This window comes from Camelus dromedarius, chromosome 4, assembly GCF_036321535.1.
Source record: "Camelus dromedarius isolate mCamDro1 chromosome 4, mCamDro1.pat, whole genome shotgun sequence".
In the NCBI taxonomy this organism is placed as follows: domain Eukaryota; kingdom Metazoa; phylum Chordata; class Mammalia; order Artiodactyla; family Camelidae; genus Camelus; species Camelus dromedarius.
In genome coordinates, this window is record NC_087439.1 from 51349880 (window position 1) to 51368721 (window position 18842).

An 18842-nucleotide genomic window follows, 5' to 3' on the forward strand; every position below is an offset into this window, starting at 1 on the left:
AAGATTGATTTAGAATTCTGCTCAAAGTGAGTCAACAGCATAGTGTACAAGTCTTGTGCTGTAGTTACCAGCTTTGTGCATTTCTGTGCCTGTAAGATTTAACAAGCCACCGAAGTTCCATGTTCATGGAAGGTGTGTTTTGTGTTTACGATCAAGCTAGCAAAAAATCTCAAACTGCTGCATGATGATTTAACTATTGTGATGTATATTGTTTGAAACAGAACCTTAAACCTGAAAGTCCCACACTAATAAAAATTGCCCTTTCTGTCTTGGAGAGAAAACCCAAATAGGCTTTTTTCCCTGCATCTCTCCATAAACCATGCTTTACGTGCTTTTTTTGAGATTTAAAGCAACATTTGTCCTCATCGATGTCCTTTTAACGCCTGTCTTATAAACTTCATTTCTATTTTATACATCCTTTTATCTTGGGAATCCTGACTCTAAAATTATTTCAAATTATTTTTCTTTAATATGAAAAGTCACCGTTTGCATGCAAAACTAGAAAATACTCTTCTTATCACTGTGTATAGGGGAATTAATGGAGGGCTCAGATTTCATTTCTGTCCCCATCTCTTTCATGGAATCAGCTGTGTGTCCTTGATCAGATGAGGACAGCCAGAATGAAGAGCTGTCTGCTCCGGGCTCTCGGTCCCAGCTGCCCCATTCTCCCCCAGCAGCTGTCTTCTGACTGATTACTTGGGGATGTTCTGGGTTGTGGTCAAAGACTGACCCTAGTTATTTTAAGAACCAGTAAATATATCTTTTTTAGGCTATAAACTGTGTGATCTAGAATTATGAAGACTTGACATAATAGTTATGCCAAAAGCAGGAATAAGAAATGAATAGTCTTACTTATTGAAATTGGTGTGAACTCACTGCAACTTCAGCTGTCCTCAGATTAAGGACCTTAACTTCAGAACCTCAGCCATTAGATCTTCTTTGTAAAGGAAATGTGTTATTCCATCTCCTATAGATAAGTTAAAGATTACATTAAGCTCAACTGCAACACAAAGACATATCAAATCACACATCCTGCCAGGCTATTTACTAGTCTTTTGATTTCAGATTCAAAAAGGGAAGGTCCATGGAAGCATTGATGTCGGACTCTCTGTTATGTCAATTAAAAAGAAAGCTCGGAGAATAGATCTTGACACAGAAGAACACATCTATCATTTGAAGGTAAAGTCACTTTTCAACAGTTTCTCTGCCAATATCAAGGGAAATCTCTTGCCTGTACCAGTGGTAAACAGGAGATCTGTTTCGCCATTACCTGCCTCTCTTATTCTTTGTTTTAGGTGAAATCCCAGGACTGGTTTGACGCGTGGGTCTCCAAACTGCGCCATCATCGATTGTATCGGCAGAACGAAATTGTGAGATCACCAAGAGATGCTAGTTTTCACATATTTCCTTCAACCTCCACAGCTGAATCCTCACCGGCTGCTAATGTTTCTGTTGTGGATGGAAAGGTATGACTGTTATATAAAAATCAGCCCAGAAATTGCTTGGAAAATTATGCAAACATGTTAATGGAGTCTCATTTGACAAACCAGTAAGAGAAGATTTGCTTGTAAACTAACCCTCAGAAGACAATAGTGACATTTAACAACGTTATTTACAAGTGTAGACTAGGTGGAAATGTGGGTCACCAAGAGAATTAACAGTTATTATTCCTTTCATCTTAATTTTATATGGCTTTGTAGGAATATTAGAAAGTAGAGTGAAGATTGGGTTTATCAGCACCTACAAATTGATGTCTTCTTTGGTGGTAATAAGAAGACCACAAAGTTTTGAACATGAAACTTGCTTTTGTTCCTTGAGCTGTAGTATATACATGACCATGAGAGAGACCAGTGACATTCCTCACGAGGTTAAACAAGTGGGCTAGAGAATGTGACAGTAAGTAGTGGCCCTTTCAAATGGCCAGGCACTGTGTTAAGCATTTAACATTCATTCATTTCTAGTCTTTAATATATCCAAAGCTCAGAGACAGTAAAGAATTTTCTCCGGAAGTTACATAGACATTAAATAGCTGAGCCAAGCTCTGAATCCTCATCTGTTTCCAAAATCAATGTCTTTTCCATTATACCAGGTACCAGATTAAGGGAGGCTGAAGCTGTTCTTTGGGCTGTATTGAGAGTTCTTTTTCTGTATTGCTGAAAAGCTAGAGGTGCTCCCTATTAAAAATCAAAGTTAAGACAATAGGCAGGGAGACAGCTGTTTCTGCCTTTGATTCAATAATTAAGTTTTCTGAACCATGGCCACATTGCACTGCCCAGGGGTCTTCCAGCTTCCCACTTAGCACCTGATACTGAGACTAGAGACATCTGTGAATAACTGGCTGCCACAAGGAGTTGGGTTCAAGTGTGTTTCAGCGAAGATTTCGTTTTTCTGTTTTCTTACATAGGGATGTATGTAATAACATATATCCAAGTTTCCTTTGCAAAGCATTGAAAAACCTCGTGGAATACCTGCGAGAGTAAGCAAATTGGATGAAATGAAGTTAGTTTTTGCTATTTCAGTGGAATTACTTAACTAATTTTTTTTAACTTTTTTTTTTATTGAGTAATAGTCATTTTACAATGTTGTGTCAAATTCCATTGTAGAGCACAATTTTTCAGTTATACATGAACATATATATATATTCATTGTCACATTGTTTTTTTCTGTGAGCTACCACAAGATCTTGTATATATTTCCCTGTGCTATACAATATAATCTTGTTTATCTATTCTACATTTTGAAATCCCTATCTGTCCCTTCCCACCCCCCGCCCCCTTGGCTACCACAAGTTTGTATTCTATGTCTGTGAGTCTGTTTCTGTTTTGTATTTATATTGGTTTTCTTTTTAGATTCCACATATGAATGATCTCATATGGTATTTTTCTTTCTCTTTCTGGCTTACTTCACTTAGAATGACATTATCCAGGAGCATCCATGTTGCTGTAAATAGCATTATGTTGTCGGTTTTTATGGCTGAATAGTATTCCATTGTATAAATATACCACATCTTCTTTATCCAATCATCTGTCGATGGTCATTTAGGCTGTTTCCATGTCTTGGCTATTGTAAATAGTGCTGCTATGAACACTGGGGTGCAGGTGTCATTTTGAAGTAGGGTTCCTTCTGGATATATGCCCAGGAGCGGGATTCCTGGGTCATATGGTAAGTCTCTTCCTAATCTTTTGAGGAATCTCCATACTGTTTTCCACAGTGGCTGCACCAAACTGAATTCCCACCAGCAGTGTAAGAGGATTCCCTTTGCTCCACAGCCTCTCCAGCATTTGTCATTTGTGGACTTTTAAATGATGGCCATTCTGACTGATGTGAGCTGATACCTCACTGTAGTTTTGATTTGCATTTCTCTGATAATTAGTGATATTGAGCATTTTTTCATGCGCCTGTTGATCATTTGTATTTCTTCCTTAGAGAATTCTTGTTTAGGTCTTTTGCCCATTTTTGGATTGGGTAGTTTGTTTTTTTCTTATTAAGTCATATGAGCTGCTTATATATTCTGGAGATCAAGCCTTTGTCGGTTTCATTTGCAAAAATTTTCTCCCAGCTAACTTTTTAAAGTCCCATTAATTGTATTTCACAAGGCTCTCAGACCTTATTTCATTCTGGAGTATCTCTCTCCTAGGAACAGGGTGTTAGGGGATCCCTAATACTAACCGCTTCTGAAATGAAAGGAAACTCAATGATCCAACGCAAGATGCTCAAGATAGTCCCCAAGTTTCTCTAGGCCTCCAGTGTTCTCAGCACAAAATAGAATGAATCCCAGAGTTAGTCTAAATTAAGTAAGAAATGTATCCCAGATGAATATTTAAAAAATATAAATGTTTAATCCTTTGATTCTTCCAGCTTCTGCCTGTGTCTTTGGCACAGAGTGTTGATAAAAGATGTATTGTTTTCATCCCTTGTGTTATTTATTAAATAACTTGGGTGACATCTGAGAATGGAGAACTGAAACCAAATCCTCCCCACTGTTTGCCTTGAAATAAGAAAGCGCTTCAACGCTGGTTTTCCTAGATCTATTGCTCTAGTTACAAATGACACACCTCTAAGATCTAACTTGGTGAAAGATTTCCATTACATGTATCAAAATGCAATAAAGAGTGAAAAGAGCTTTTTATCACTTAGCTTGCATTCTAAGCATCAAATTATGAGACTCCTGAATTTTAATTGGTTTGTGGCCCTGTGCAGGTAATAAGTAAGTCTGGGTTTGCTAAGTATGTGCATCCTTCACTTTGTTGTGATGTAGAAGAGACAAAATCAGTTGTAATTGAATATTAAAGTCAAATATGGAATTTTAAAGTTTTGGCTTTGGGGGAAACAAGTTTCTGCTTTTTTTCACTGAGTGTTTACTGCCATCACTTTAGTATGTATATACATCATACAACTTTTATTTATTTCACATAAAATCCCTTTTAATGGAAAGTCTGTCAGCTATAGATAATAATAACTGGCCAAGATTGCCGTTTTATATGTACAGTTTTCAATGTGCTTTCAGAGCATGGCGAAGTTGCTTGCTGGTGAGTAATGTATTTAAGAAACTTAAGTGGCTGATGAGACCGTGAGTTGGTTATAGAGTACTGAGAGCTTTCGGGAAGGAAAGGCATTCCATCATGAGTTTAGACTGCTGTAAGAAGGACAACTTAACTAAGAAATTCAAAACTATTGAAAATTTGAGTTGGTAGGTCCTCATGGGTTTGAGATCTAACGGACTTGAATGAGCTCCCCTCCACTGTGCGGTGGAGATGGCAGCTTAATGAGTGCCATTATTGCTGATGAATTTTGGCCTCACTGAGCTCATACCACGTTTAGCCAAGAGGCTTCTTACATATTTTGAGTGTACCCTTTTTTCCTCTCTTTTTAAATGTCAATTTGAAGATGCTTGTCTTCTTTTTAGTGACTTAAATGTACTGTTTCTGCTTAACGAAACTCTTCCTTTGTTCACCATAGGTGCCCCCAAACAGCTTTCCATGGCAGTCCCCTTTACCATGCAGCAACAGCCTCCCTGCAACCTGCACAACCGGGCAGAGCAAAGTGGCAGCCTGGCTACAGGACTCGGAAGAAATGGACAGGTGTGCAGAAGGTTAGTTCTTGCCCGGGGTGGGCTCTCAGGATGAGCCAGAGAAACAGACACAAAAGGGGCAGATTGTGGGTGGGTACTGCACTTTTCACCTTCCCCACCTCCCAGCCCCCTTGATTGCCTCCATCTTTCTTTCTTCTTCTGTTTATACCCCAGATCTTCTCCTTGCCATGACTAGGGCTTCTTACCTGTCTGTTCTCCTGCATCCTCACAGCTGAATCGGGTTTTGCCCCTACCCCGACTGCCACTTACTTCAGCGCTCCCCCTCATCGCATTACCAGCTCCCTTCTGGCTTGGTTAGCCTCCCGCACCCTGGACCCTGGGGGGATCACACAGCTGAGTGCTACCTCCAGAGCACCCTCCACCGTCGCTCTTGACAGTCTGCTAGGTCCCTGCCACAGCTGCCTTCTCTGCCGCTCCATCTTGCCCATGAACAAACTTCCTGTTTCCCAGCTGCTGGCGATATAGAGCAAACGTATACTGCATCTTACATCCCCAGTTACCTGGTGGTGGTGTTCCACCAGGAATCGGTTATTAAATCTTCTGAACTAATACACGATTCCTTCGCTGCACCATCTCTGAGCCTTTTAATCTGCAGAAACTTTCTTCTTTCTTGTGATTAGCCTGAGCCCATTGGTCCAAACTGGATCTGCAGACCATTTCCACTCTGTGAGACAGTTTTCATTTGACCTTCAAAAATGAAAAAAGAAAACCAATGATATATCAAGTATTTAATAAGGCTAGGTTTAATTTTAAAAGTTATTTTGAGATGATGTTCGGCCTTATTTTAAAAAACTCTTTCTTTTTTTCTTTTTTTTTTGAGGGGGTATGCAATTAGGTTGGTTGGTTGGTTGGTTGATTTATTTAAATGGAGGTGCTAGGGATTGAACCCAGGACCCTGTGTGTGCTAAGCACACACTCTACCACTGAGCTATACCCACCCCCACCCTGGGTGTAACTTTTTTAATATTAAATTTTTTTCTTTTATGAAATTATGGTGAAAGGATATGTTAGATTATTTTACGTCCTTGCTTAGAAAAGTTGAAATTTAGCTATCTGTGTTCATGCCCCAACCAATTTTTTTTGCTCTACACATGCATGAACTCAGTCAGCAACATTTTTATTAGCTGTCTTCACATCTCAAACTCAATGTTTATGTGAAAATATGGTTTTAAGGGGGCCATTATATTCATAAAGTGTGTCCAGCTGACATCCCATTAAAAGGATCTTACTTGGATACATTCACAAAACGCACAGACTTTACTTTGACTTTAATAGACTCAGGTTGGGAAAAGAAGCTGAGCTTCACTCCCTAAAACACTGTAGGCTCGCCTCAGCGCTCACTCTGGACAGTTCAGCCTCTCCTCTAGTTTCTGCCGCTTCACACATGCTTGTGGCATTTAACATGGCCACCTCCATTGTTGAAAAGATTGACACAGTCTACTGGGACAGAATCTATTCATCTGATAAAAATAAATAGACATTGACTTTGATGCCAGGAAGCCCCTGGCTGCTGGGGGGATGTATTTGTCGCCCTGTGTGCTTCAGAATCCTCTGTGGTCCATCCCTGGGCCCTCTCCCCAGTCTCGGGGTGATCCTCCTGCCCCCCATCCTGACTGCTCTGCCTGTGTCCTCTGTCCTGCCATTCTGTTCTCCTTCAGGATTTAGTGCGATAATGAAACAACCAAAGTCTTTCCCGCTTCACTCATTCCTGCCCCCAGCTTGTAGACTCCAGCTTCTCGCCCATAATTTTACTTTGCCTTTTTCGTTCTATGGAAAAAGCATTCTTGGCAGCAGGAGGCCATCTTGATTTATGCTGTGTTCTCAAGCCTCATCCTCTGACCCTCCCTGCAGGACTTTCTCTAATGAGCCTCCTCTTTTAGGCCCTGTGAAGTTTTCCTTTTTCTCTGACTGCTCCTCCTCTGCTTCACTGGGATTCCCTTCTGGCCAGCCTTGGTTGTGGGGGTGATCGAGATTCAGTCTTTGCTTTTAGTTTCAGTAATAGTAATGAGAGTCAGAGCTGGAGCTTGATCCTGACCAACTTGATCCTAATGACTGTGCTCTGTACTTTGGAGATGATAGGCATGCTTAGAGTTTCAACTGCAATCTCTCTTTTGATGATAACAGTGGTGACGGTGGTGGTGGTAGTGGTGGTAATGATAATGATGATGGTGGTGGTGGTAGTGGCAGTGGCTGTGGGGGAAGTTAATAGGTACTGCAGACTTCCTGTGCAACAGGCACTATTCTAGGTGTTTTATATGCATCAACTCATTTAATCCTTCCAACTCCATTTTGCAGGTGAGAAAACTTAGGTACAGAGAAGTTAGCTCACTTTGACCAAGTTCACACAGCCAGTCATGGTGAAGCTGGGATTCAAATTTAGGCGGTCTTACCATGTGCACCACATTTCTCTCAAAAAGGCTGGAAACTCTTTAAATCTCAGACCTCTGTATCCCACCTGTGCTGTAGTCCCACCCTCTCCCTTGCTGTTGACCCTTCTCCACACTCTGTCACACGCTCTTCTCAGCCTGCCTAAAATCAGACTCTCTGTCTCCTCCATGAAAATGCTCCCAGCTCCTGGACTTCCCTGTTTCTGTCAGTACTGCTGTTATAACTCCTCCTGAAACCTCAGTGTCATCTTTAACCCACTCAGCCTGTTCATTCAGCTGAGACTGAGCTCTGTCATTTCTTTGAAGACTTCCCCCGTCTCCCCTCCCCCTCACCTCCCCTTCCTCTGAAATTCCATTTCCGATGTCCTAACTCAGGCCCACCCTTTGCCCAGCCTCTGACTGGTACCCTCACCCTCAGTCTCCTGCTGTGTGGCTCCATCATTTCAGAGGCTCCTGGGACATTACTGTTCTTGAACATGTTTGCAGCCGGTGCCAGCACTGAGCATTGTCCCACTGCCCTCGGCTATGAGACGTAGGTATTACTCCTGTCCCCACTTTGCAGATGAGGAAAGTGAAATGCATGGAGGTTGAGGAATCTGCCCAAGACTGATTGCACAGCTGCCATGGTGGAGAGGCTGGGAGTCCAGCTAACCCACATTTGACTAACTTCAGAGCCAATTCTTTGTTCACTACAAATAATATTCGCTTAAGACCACTATTTCTTAAAATAACTTTTTGCAAAAATCCCTTCAAGTGGTCTTCCATGAGCTCTTGGGCTCTAGTCCAGACTACTTAGCCAGGCACTTAACATTCAGCTTTCAGCTCTCTGTCCCTGCCTGCCCTTTCAACCTTGCCGTCATAGGCCCACCTAAACTTATTTGCTATTTCCTGAACATACTTGCATATTCCTGCCTCCATGCTTTTGCACAAGCTGTTCTTCCCAACCTGCAGTGCCCTCTCTGCCCTTCTCCACCTTCCTATTTTGCTGACTCCTTGTCATCAATCCTCCAGACCCACAAAAGTTTCTTCTGTCTCTTTTAAGTCTGCTCTGATGACCTCAAACCACAGTAACTGTTCATTTCCTAAACTCCCACAGCACTTTTTTTGGTCTATCCCGATCATTTCATAGAGTCTACAATAATGTGGTTGGTTGCATTTCAGAAGTTCATTATATAGCATCCTCTTGAACCCGTAATATATCACATTTATAGTTCTAATACTTAGAGAGAATAGCTATTCATAGATCTGGACTTCTCTCAAGCCAGATCTTCTCAAATATGTAAGGGAATTGCTTGGCTCTTGGAGAATGTTTTTTTTCCGTAGAAACAAAATATTAAACTAATAATCTATATGCCATCCTTATGTACCAGTATATGCCATCATTAAAGATGGATACATATAGTTCAACATATAGATTATTGTGTAATTGTTTTAAACCAGAATGTAAATTCCATGAATCTTACTTGATTGCTGCATTCCCTGTGCTTTGAACTGTGCTGGGTGCATAATGTCTTCCCAATCAGTGGTACCTAAATGAAATAATAAATGGATATTTTTAAATATACCTTAATTTATTTTATCATTCCACAGTTGGGTCACATGTTTCTTTTTGGAACAAGGTAGAGATGTTGAGAAAATAAGTAAACTGCTAGATACTTAAGTTTTTAGTTTTTTACTATTATAAACTATCTCAGGAGTCCTTTCTTAGCATAATTTTCCCTTTTTCCCAGATTCTGAAATTAGATTTAATCTTAATTTATTGAAATTCTAGAGATTTCTTTTTTTAAAGATGTTTTTATTGTCTTGGGCAAATCTTTGTATTCCTTACACACAGCTGTACACTTAGGCGAGCAGTGAAATTCAGCCGAGGATTTCTTCCATATTTTAAATGATAGAAATGTCAAGGCATGGTGTGGCTTGTTCCACGTTATAGTCCCAGAAGGATTACTAAGCCTAGTGCAATTAATACTCCATGAAGACGATTTCTGGTTTGCAAAGAATCGTCTCATCCCCCATCTCAGTTGCTACTTCCGTCGGGGAGGTAAGAGGGTGGCTGGTACTGTTACCACTCGAGCAATACTGCAGCTGAGAAATGTACAGTAAATCAACACTTCCCGACTCCTAGTTTTGGGTGATTTTGCCTTAAATTGAGTTCATTTATCAAGTTCTCTTTCCATTCTGTTAGAAAGGGTTTTAAGCCCCATTTCTAGATTTCTGTGCTACACTACAGGTACCATTTGTGTAGAATAATCACAATTATTAAGAAGTATGAAAGTAATATTTACTGGATAGAAGGCTCAGTGGGTAGGTACTGTTAGATAATGTCCCTCCCAGCACAGTGCTTGTGATGTAGTTTTGTTCTTTAAAAGGCCAGTTAAAATATAGGTCTCTTCAGCTGTCTCCTTTCTCCTTTTCCTTCTAACCCCTCCCTTCCAACTTGGCACTGTTTTCTCCCTCATTCCTTCCTTCCCTTTTGTCGTCTGTATTTCCACCCTTCCAAGCCACTCACCTTATTTTCTCTGTGGGGGAAATGAGAAGAGTACAAACGTGCTGCCTCCCCTGCAAAGGGGGTTGGTGGCGGAAGGGCACCAGCCCCCTTAGCACTTTCTTCCACCACCTCCACTGGGTGATTTCCTTTCTTAAGGAATTCAAAGGCCACTGATGGCCCAGAGTTCCCTGGAAGATCAACAGCCGCACTTGAACAGCCCACCCAGACTCCACCCTAAGGCAGATGCTGCCAAGAGAAGGGACCTGGAAGAGACCTGGACCCGATGTATTGCTGCTGCCCTCCTCTCTGTCAAGTGTACAGAGATCCTGAGTCCTGATAAAGACCCTCATAGCAGTTAGCCATCTATTTTATTTTATATGCAGCAAAAAACCCACCAAAAATGTCAAAAATCCCCAAACACAACTATCTATGCTTTTTGACCCAGCTAATCCTTAACTGCAACCTAACAGTGATATTTTGTTGCCTGTACCATATCCATAACAATTCAGACCTTTGAGATTTAATGAGAAACAGAGATAATATAATTGAAATTTTTATTAACTGGCTACAAAAATAGGAAAAACCACTTTATGATATAACAGATTCATAGACGTGCCCTATTGCAGTCTCTACTAAACAGTACACATGTAAAAGTTATCACATAACTGCGAGCCATGTTGTAAATATGATAATAATTAATTAATAATTAAAATAATGAATATGTAATACTAAAACTCAATATTCTTGACTGTAGTTTCACAAAGTCAGTTTTTGAGTGGTATTTTTTTGGTATGCACATCTTTAAAAACTGTTTTCAAGTACACCTCCCAAAATTTTTTTTTAGTTTAGAAGTCATTTCTTCGTTCTAAACAGAATGAAGAAACTCATTCAAGCAGAAGGAATTTCATACCCAAGTGATGCTGTTGCTGCTAGTCCAGGGAACACACTTTGAGAATATCTGGTTTTGTTTAGTATGTCTCTAATAGATTTTAAAGAAATCATTGCAACATTGTTAGTGAGCTCAATTACAGATAAATATGTTCATCTTGACTTTGATCTTATTTTTCTGAACTTGACTTTGACTCCACCCAAATTCCAGGCAGCCACCTTGTAAACTATTTTAGGAGCAGGCAGACAGGTTTCTAATAACAAAACCATACAACTGCTGAAGTTCTCTTGAGGGTGCTTCTAAGGTGACAGAGGCCACCTCAGCAGGAAAATGGGTACATCCAATTTCACTGAGATTTTAATGACTCTCTACACTAATAACTGTTCATTTGTAAGAGTGGGCTTTAAAGTAATTCAATAAATAATCAGTGATTTTATGGTTCTAAACCAGAGAAGGGTCTGTTCTCTTTGATTTGCCGGTATCATTGTTCTGTAAACATGCATCTTCCTGATCTATGCAAATACATAATTTGGATAGACTGCCTTATATCACCATCACCACCTCTCCCTGCCCAGTTCTAACATATTCTTATTTCTGATTTGTATTAGACCTTGCACACTGCCAGTCAAACCTCGTGGAACTTAGCAAACTCCTGCAAAATTTGGAAATACTTCAGAGAACTCAGTCAGCACCTAACTTTACTGACATGCAGGTAAACATATTATTGCTGCTGGTCAAAGGACCTTAAGATATTCACTCAGAAGTTTTACTGGATTGTTCTGTGAATATATAAGGTAACATTTAAAGGACAATAACTACAGCACAGATTAGTTTATATTCTGGAGTTATTCTTAATGTTTTTGAATCTTGATGTCATTGTGTTAATTAAGATGTCTTTTTGAAATGTCTTACATTGAAATACAAACTAACTCCAATAAGTAAATATCTGAGTCATTCTTCCACGTTTGTGTTGTGTTAGAAATGATAGTTGTGAAGCTATAAGTTAGATCCTCTCAGAATTATTACTGTCTTTTCATGTAGGAAAAAATGCTAAAGATCTCTATTCCTGTTTTCATTTTGTATAGCAGAAAAATATGTTTTATGATTAAGTTTTTGTCTCTGCTTTTAATGCCCACTGTGCATCAGTTATGCCTTTATCTCCTGGCCAGTTTGCTTTAGGCGTCTAACAATGACTCTTTACTAACTTGCTGTGCTCTCTTTGTCTATGCCTGTATCGTCTGTGTTAACTTAAAAATACTTTGTTGCTTTTAACTGTTTGTGTAACATAGGCTAACTGTGTAGATATTTCAAAGAAAGACAAGCGAGTCACAAGACGATGGAGAACAAAAAGTGTCAGCAAAGACACAAAAATACAACTGCAGGTACAGACTTTACTTTTCCTTCATTCATATTTTTATATATTTTTAATATGTTAGTCTTTATATATCATCAGTTCATAGAAGTTAAAAGGTTTAAAGCAGCTTATAACTACTTTGAAGCTAGTGCTTTTCAGAGTGAGTTATATTATCTAAAATAGCAAGAAATCTATTCTTATTCTGGCAGGAGTAAAAAAGAATTTAAAAGAGAAGTTAAAATTATGTAATATGGCTGCAAAGTGGCATTTTCATTCTCAGTTATGGTCTCTGGACCATTAAACATATTTTAACAAAAAGTCACCTTAAAAATTTATACTGAAAATCAAATGGGTTGTAATGAACATTCATTTATAAATACTAGATTTTAAAAGAGCCTTTTATGTATTAACTTTGTCCAAACTTTGTATCTATCAATAAGTGAGGATTGCAATAAGCTGGAAATTAACAAACTTGGGTTCTAGTCTAATCACTGTGATTTCCTGGCAGTGTAATCTCGTGCATTTCTGTTAAATTTTCTGGACTTCCATTAGCTGCTGGGTAAAGTGATGATAGTTGACTTAATGATCTCTGAATTCCCTTTCAACTCTAAAATTCTATGCTTCTACAAAAATAGGTATTATTGGCCATCAACAATCACTTTTAAAATCTCAACTGAATTCTTAATGGCTCCTAATAAATTTTCTTGAAATTCATTTTAAATTAGCTATTTAGTTGAATGAATAGTTTTAAATTTTTAAATTAAGATCCTCTTATCACATTACATCACAATGATATGAAATATGGTAAATGCCTAAAACCTTTTATGTCAAAATTCATGCTACTTTCAGATCTTTAAACTAGAATTTCTTCTACTCCAATCCTAGCTTTATATTATAAAGAACTCTTCCCTGCACAATCAAAATTAGACTTATGATTTTGCTTTTCTTTTTATTACACTATAAATCAATCTATATTCTAACACAAAGGTAATAAAGGAACTGCTTTTTAGAATTCTTCAGTGTCTTTTAAGTAAGAATAATAATTCTTCCTTAATTCCGATTTTATTGGTAACATTCTTTGTGTTGTAATTCTGAATGTGTAAATAACAAACTATTTGTTGCTTTGCTGGCTAATCTGCTGTATTTGAAAATAAATTTTCACAAGAATTAAAGATCCATGGTTTTTTATTTAGAATATCCACATTCTATGAACACAATTTTTTGTGGTCTTTTGTTCAGTATGTGCTTGTGTGTTTTTCCTTCTATTCAGAAAATTAATACTGTAGAGACAGATGTGCCAGATGACTTCACAAGAAAATTACCTAAAATTGCTTTTGGCGGTTTCATGTCTTTTGAGTGTGTGATTGTCTAGTTTTGTGAGTTTTGGGTTTTTTGTTTTTAAGCATGGAATCTATGGTTATCATAGCCAGGAAAAAAGAACCATTATAAGTAAAATAATTGAAGAAGGCCAGCATCGTAAGAACATATACATTTGTGGATAGATATCAATTCAATCTTGTTTTTATAAGATATGGGTAAACAGATTCCCATTCACAGCTGTGGTCTGGAGCAGGTTCGTTCTCAGTGAGTCTGAGTGAGTGCCCCTGGCTGCTCTGCTGTGGTAGCAAGGCCCACTGTGGCCTCCATATCACTCAGTTTTTTTTTGAAGGAAACAGAATGCAACTCTGAATAGCCCTCCTAGATACTGTGCTTTTCAGCGTGCGGAGAGTTTATGAAAATCTTTTTCAGTCATCAAAAGACATTGCTAAAAAAGCAGGAAAATAGTCTTCATTGATATTCCTGTCACATTTTTGGATGGTTTGTTTGTTCTTACATTTTTGTTTATGCTATTTTGCCTTGTTTTTGTATTGCCAGGGAGTAACAAAATGGCCCTTGTGATTCTGGTTTAATTATTTGAGGGGAAATTGAAATCATCTCATCCCCACACTCAAAGAAAACATTAAACTTTCTAAAGTAGGAGATTTAGTTCCAACTCCAATGGAAACAACTAGCCTGAGAGGTGGCAATAAGCTATTAATCATTCCCAGAGAAACCTTACTTGCACTTGAACTGGCCAAAGGATCATAGGGTGAATGCTGCAGAATTGAGTACCATCCCTAGACTAAGCAGACTGAGCATCTTCTGCTCACCCAAACCAACATGCCTTCCAGGATCCCTCAGGATGCCCATTCTCTACCACTGCGAAGTCACTTGAAGTTTCTTCAGCACGCATTCTTGGCTGGGGAACTATAAAACCAGCCAGTGATGACTGTGACTGCTCTAAACGTTATCAGTATTTTACCCACAGAAGGGCATAGCATTTGTTTTTACTGTCGTAGGTTAAACATACCCACCACCTTCTCCCTAAGGCACAGGTTTTCCCTCCTGCTTTAAATGTTTCTTGACCATTAGAATCCCATCTCATGGTGCTCAGTATTCGTTTTGAGCCCATAATCATTTCATTACTTGAACCACTTTCTCGGATGGTCATTGTTGTGGCCAACTGGAGAGACTTTTTGTAGTAAATGGCTTATTTTTCATCCCCTCTCTAGTCTGGAACTTTTGGTCCACCAGCCACGTGTGAAGGGACCTAGACTGGTGGTGGTCATGGTGGTTATTGTTACTGCTGCTGTTATTGTGGGTGTTGTTTTATTGAACTTCGTATTCAGCATTCCATAGTAGTTATAATTTTGAAATAATTATAAAAATAGATCATTTTAAAAATTGACCTTAGGGAAGTAGAAATGATGAGCATGTTATACTGGATGTTTCATTGCTTATTTTCACCTGAGTTAGATTATGCTGTTGATTTGAATATGAAGGTTAAATTTTGGACCCATATGGCCATATTTCTACTAAAAGCTACTGGGAAGCTAGCTCAGGAATCCATTGTGTAATTCACTGAAGGCAACAGTTGTCCTAGAAGGCTCTGTGGAATTACCTTTTAGAAAAAATACTTCCTGTGTCCCCAGCTTCAAATTTCTGTTTCTGATAAACAATCTCAGTATCACTATTATGCAGAAACAATTTGGTTATGTTTTAAATGAGGTAGAGGAGGGCAGGAAGAGAATGATTTTATAAGGATTGCTACAAAAGAGACTGCGGCTTAATTTCCTATGTTGCTAGTAGCATGAATTAAATACTAGATCCCTGAGTTTTGGAGAGTATGAGGACTAGTAGTCAGTATGGGATAGCAGATAACTGAGCTGATGTCATTCATGTGTAGCTAACCTAGATCTCACAGATGCTCAGATTACACTGAGGGGTAAAAATAGTTCTTTCTCTTTTTTTTTCTGCATTAGACATAAAGGGATTTTGTATAGAAAACATTTTGTGTAAAACAGGTTATCTGTGTATGTGTGTTTGTGTGTAATAAACATTCATATATGTACACAGAAGATTTATGAAGATGGAAGATAAATGTGAATGTAATTTGGAAAATTTAAAGAGGATTAGAGATATAAGAATTTAAACTATTTCTCTTGTTTCAAAAAGATTAACACAGCTATGCTGTTGGGTTTTTTTCCCCCCTCAGACAGGATTGTTAGGTGACTCTTAGTTTCAGTTAATTGGAACTGAGATTATTGCTCACAGCCTTGAAGAGTTAGGGTTTGTCAAGTGCAGGCAAAGTTGAATTGATTAGAAGGAAATGTTATTATCCCTTAATCCTGTCTACCAAAAAAGAGAAAGAAAGGAATCTCTAGAATTCTTCTACTGGTTTATGCATAGGTACACATCACTAAATGAAACTTACGCTTTCAAATTTCCATAGTTGAGTTTTGTAGGTGTTATTCCAACACAATGTGGACATTGAGACTGGCTTCCTCCTTGGAAAATTCTTCAACCTGAAAAAATCCCAATACCATTCTTAATATTGAATCCCAGAGACTTTATAGTAGGAGAAAAAATGGGGAGTTGGACTCTCATTACAACCTGTTTGTTTTAGCCTCTGTGCATTGTTTATTTAATCACTTGTTCCTGAACTTATTTTTTTCTTTACTTCCATTTATTGACTGCCTTTCAACTTCATATAACATGGCATTGCATGAATAAAAGAGTATGTACATTTATTTTACCTTGAAATGGTAAGCTGTTCATCAATTCATAACTTCCCATCTCCTATTAGGGTAAGGCTTATATTCAGCGAATAAATTTAAGTGTTTGGGTGTTCTGTCATGAGAATGATAAACTTCTCTCACCACACGAATACCCCTTCGAGCTTTTCAGTGCTAAGATTGAGCAAAAGTCAACTTCAGTTAAAAATTCTCCCTCTCCCTTGTCTGATTATCTTTCATCCTCCCATCTCCTGTCCTCTCTCTCCCCTACCCCATGTTTTCTCCTCCCTCCTCTTCTCTCATTCACTGTCAGGAAGGGCCATCTGCGAAGGGCCAGTTCAGCACAACTCGGCGCCGGCAGAGGCTAGCAGCAGCAGTGGCTACAACAGTGAGTGGATTTCAATCTCAAGTGGACCTTTCATAAGAATGAGAAACTGTGTGCTAGCGTCACCTCCCCTGTTCCGAGGGTGCCACTCCCATGCGGTGGCATCAGCCGTCTCCCTCTCCCGTGTTGGCGTAGCTCTCGCATGCTCCCTGGCTGTCTTTGCATGGCAGGTGGCACACACGGTATTCAAGTTTGCGATGGAAAACTCTTAGTAATTCAGAGCTCAACTCTACTGTCAGTGTAAGACACAATTTAAGTTCAAGGCTGCAAAACTGAGGTGTGAGATTTCCTTAAAGGATACTGGTTTGGTTTGGTTTGTTTGTTTGGGGGTCTTTTTGGGGTTGTTTTTTGTTGGTTTTTTTTTTTTTTTTTTTTTTGCCATACTGATTTAAAACCTTTGTTAACTGATTTCTGTTTTTCTAAGAAAAGTCATGTTACTACAGACATAAATTGTGCTTTTTTTTGTAGCAGTGTGACTATTTGAAAAGGATGTGAGAATAAAGAAGTGAGAGGATAAGAAAAGGTGAATTTTGATGTCATCTCTCAATGGCTACCCAAATTTATACTCAGCAAAGGAAAATTGTTTTCTGCAGAGAATATTGAGGTGAAAAATAAGGAGAAAACCATAAAGTTAAATGGTGTTTAATTCACATCTAGATATTGGTTTGGTATTTTCTTAAGAGATAATAGGATGGATTTTAGGAGGATGGAGGAGGTATGAGATAGATATGGCAAATAACCAAAACTTCAAATTGATTGTAAGGTACTTAGATTAATGAGCTGTCCATGGTGAATGTGAAATAGAATATGTCAATATAAGAACCTTATGCTGGATAAAAGTAAATCATAATATTTGCTTAATCATAACATCCTATCAACTTTTTAAATACAGAGTTCATAGCAAACAGAGACATTAGTTTTTCGGCTATTAGAGAATTTTTCCTGAATTATAACAGTCTTACTTCTGCTGATGGTGGAATGTATTTTAAGACTAAAACTGCTGACAAATATGAAAATATTTTGGTTGCATTGTTGGAGAATGGATACTAAAGTGAGGATTGTTGGTTTTCCACTTTAGGATTAGTGACTGACTCTTGCTTTATATCTGGGTACTTAGCTGAATTGTTTCAGACAGAATTGATTTTGATTATGAAATGAACCAGTGACTTGGAATTAGGGGACTGACTGACTCTTAAACTCAGTTTTGTGAACATTTGAACAAACCAATTTTTGAAGCTGATTTCATGGTTAATGTCTATCTTATGCATCTATTAAAATGCAAATGAATAAATTATGTTATACTGATATGGTAACAGATTCTGACAATAGATACCTGTAAAATTAATTTTAAAATTCTTTTTTCTTTTTAAATTAGGTACTGGGGATTAAACCCTGGCCTCATGCATGCTAAGCACACACTTTACCACTTAGCTACACCCTCTCCCCAGTTTTAAAATTCTTAAATGTAATCTTTCATTTAAAAAATTCAGAAATCCAAATGATTATTAGGGTGAGAACAATAGCTCAGTATGGAAAGGAAAGGTCAATCATTTTATGAAAATGCTGTTTCTTTAAATAATGTACTTCTAGGATGGCATGCAGGGAAGTGATTGTGTTTCTACTGTGCTCATTTTTTTGATTGCGGATACATATAGTGAATATAATAAAACTTGGATTAGAACCTATTAAATAGAACAGATCTATTTTTTTTAGTCAAGAGTACAAGAGAAAAGGCTTTTGAAAGATGGAGATATTGATGTTCACTTCCCCACAGGACAGCTGTGACCACAGAGGTTAAGAATAACTTAGAGCATCTAATGAGAAAAGCTGGCAACATTTAGTAATGTACTCAGGAATACCTAGAGAGAACGGTGACTCCAAACCCCCTAGGGTTTATGATTTTTTTAACTTCATACCAGAGCAAGACAGCATCTAGTAGGACCTTCCACTGGCTCCCTCGGCCCCTCGCCAACATCTCAGTGAGCTGTCACTGACGACTCAGCCCTCCTGTTTCTTTTAGTGCAGTGGTTCCCCTCAATTCCCTGTCCTTCCTCTTTTCAACACTGAAATTAGCCCACACATTTTGCACCTACGCTATCCTGCTAGGTGCCCTTTTACCTGGAATGCTTCCAGATGACTTCAGTCACTTGTTCTCCTCACCCACTCAGGTGTCTAGGGCAGCTGAGATTGCT

General features: G+C 38.5%; 1 protein-coding gene across 8 annotated transcripts in view; it reads left to right on the top strand.

Moving 5' to 3' along the window:
- The window catches only part of OSBPL6 (oxysterol binding protein like 6), a 184833-nt gene that overhangs the window by 133228 nt on the left and 32763 nt on the right, over positions 1–18842 (top strand). For 3 of the 8 annotated variants that reach the window (XM_031451722.2, XM_031451723.2, XM_031451726.2), the window contains exons 7-12: positions 1066–1179; positions 1296–1466; positions 4960–5092; positions 11465–11568; positions 12146–12238; positions 16579–16653. In XM_031451722.2, coding sequence (XP_031307582.1) covers positions 1066–1179; positions 1296–1466; positions 4960–5092; positions 11465–11568; positions 12146–12238; positions 16579–16653 — 690 coding nt within the window. The remainder of the gene's footprint in view (positions 1–1065; positions 1180–1295; positions 1467–4959; positions 5093–11464; positions 11569–12145; positions 12239–16578; positions 16654–18842) is intronic. The other 5 variants (XM_031451727.2, XM_031451728.2, XM_031451729.2 and 2 more) reach the window with 3 other exon arrangements.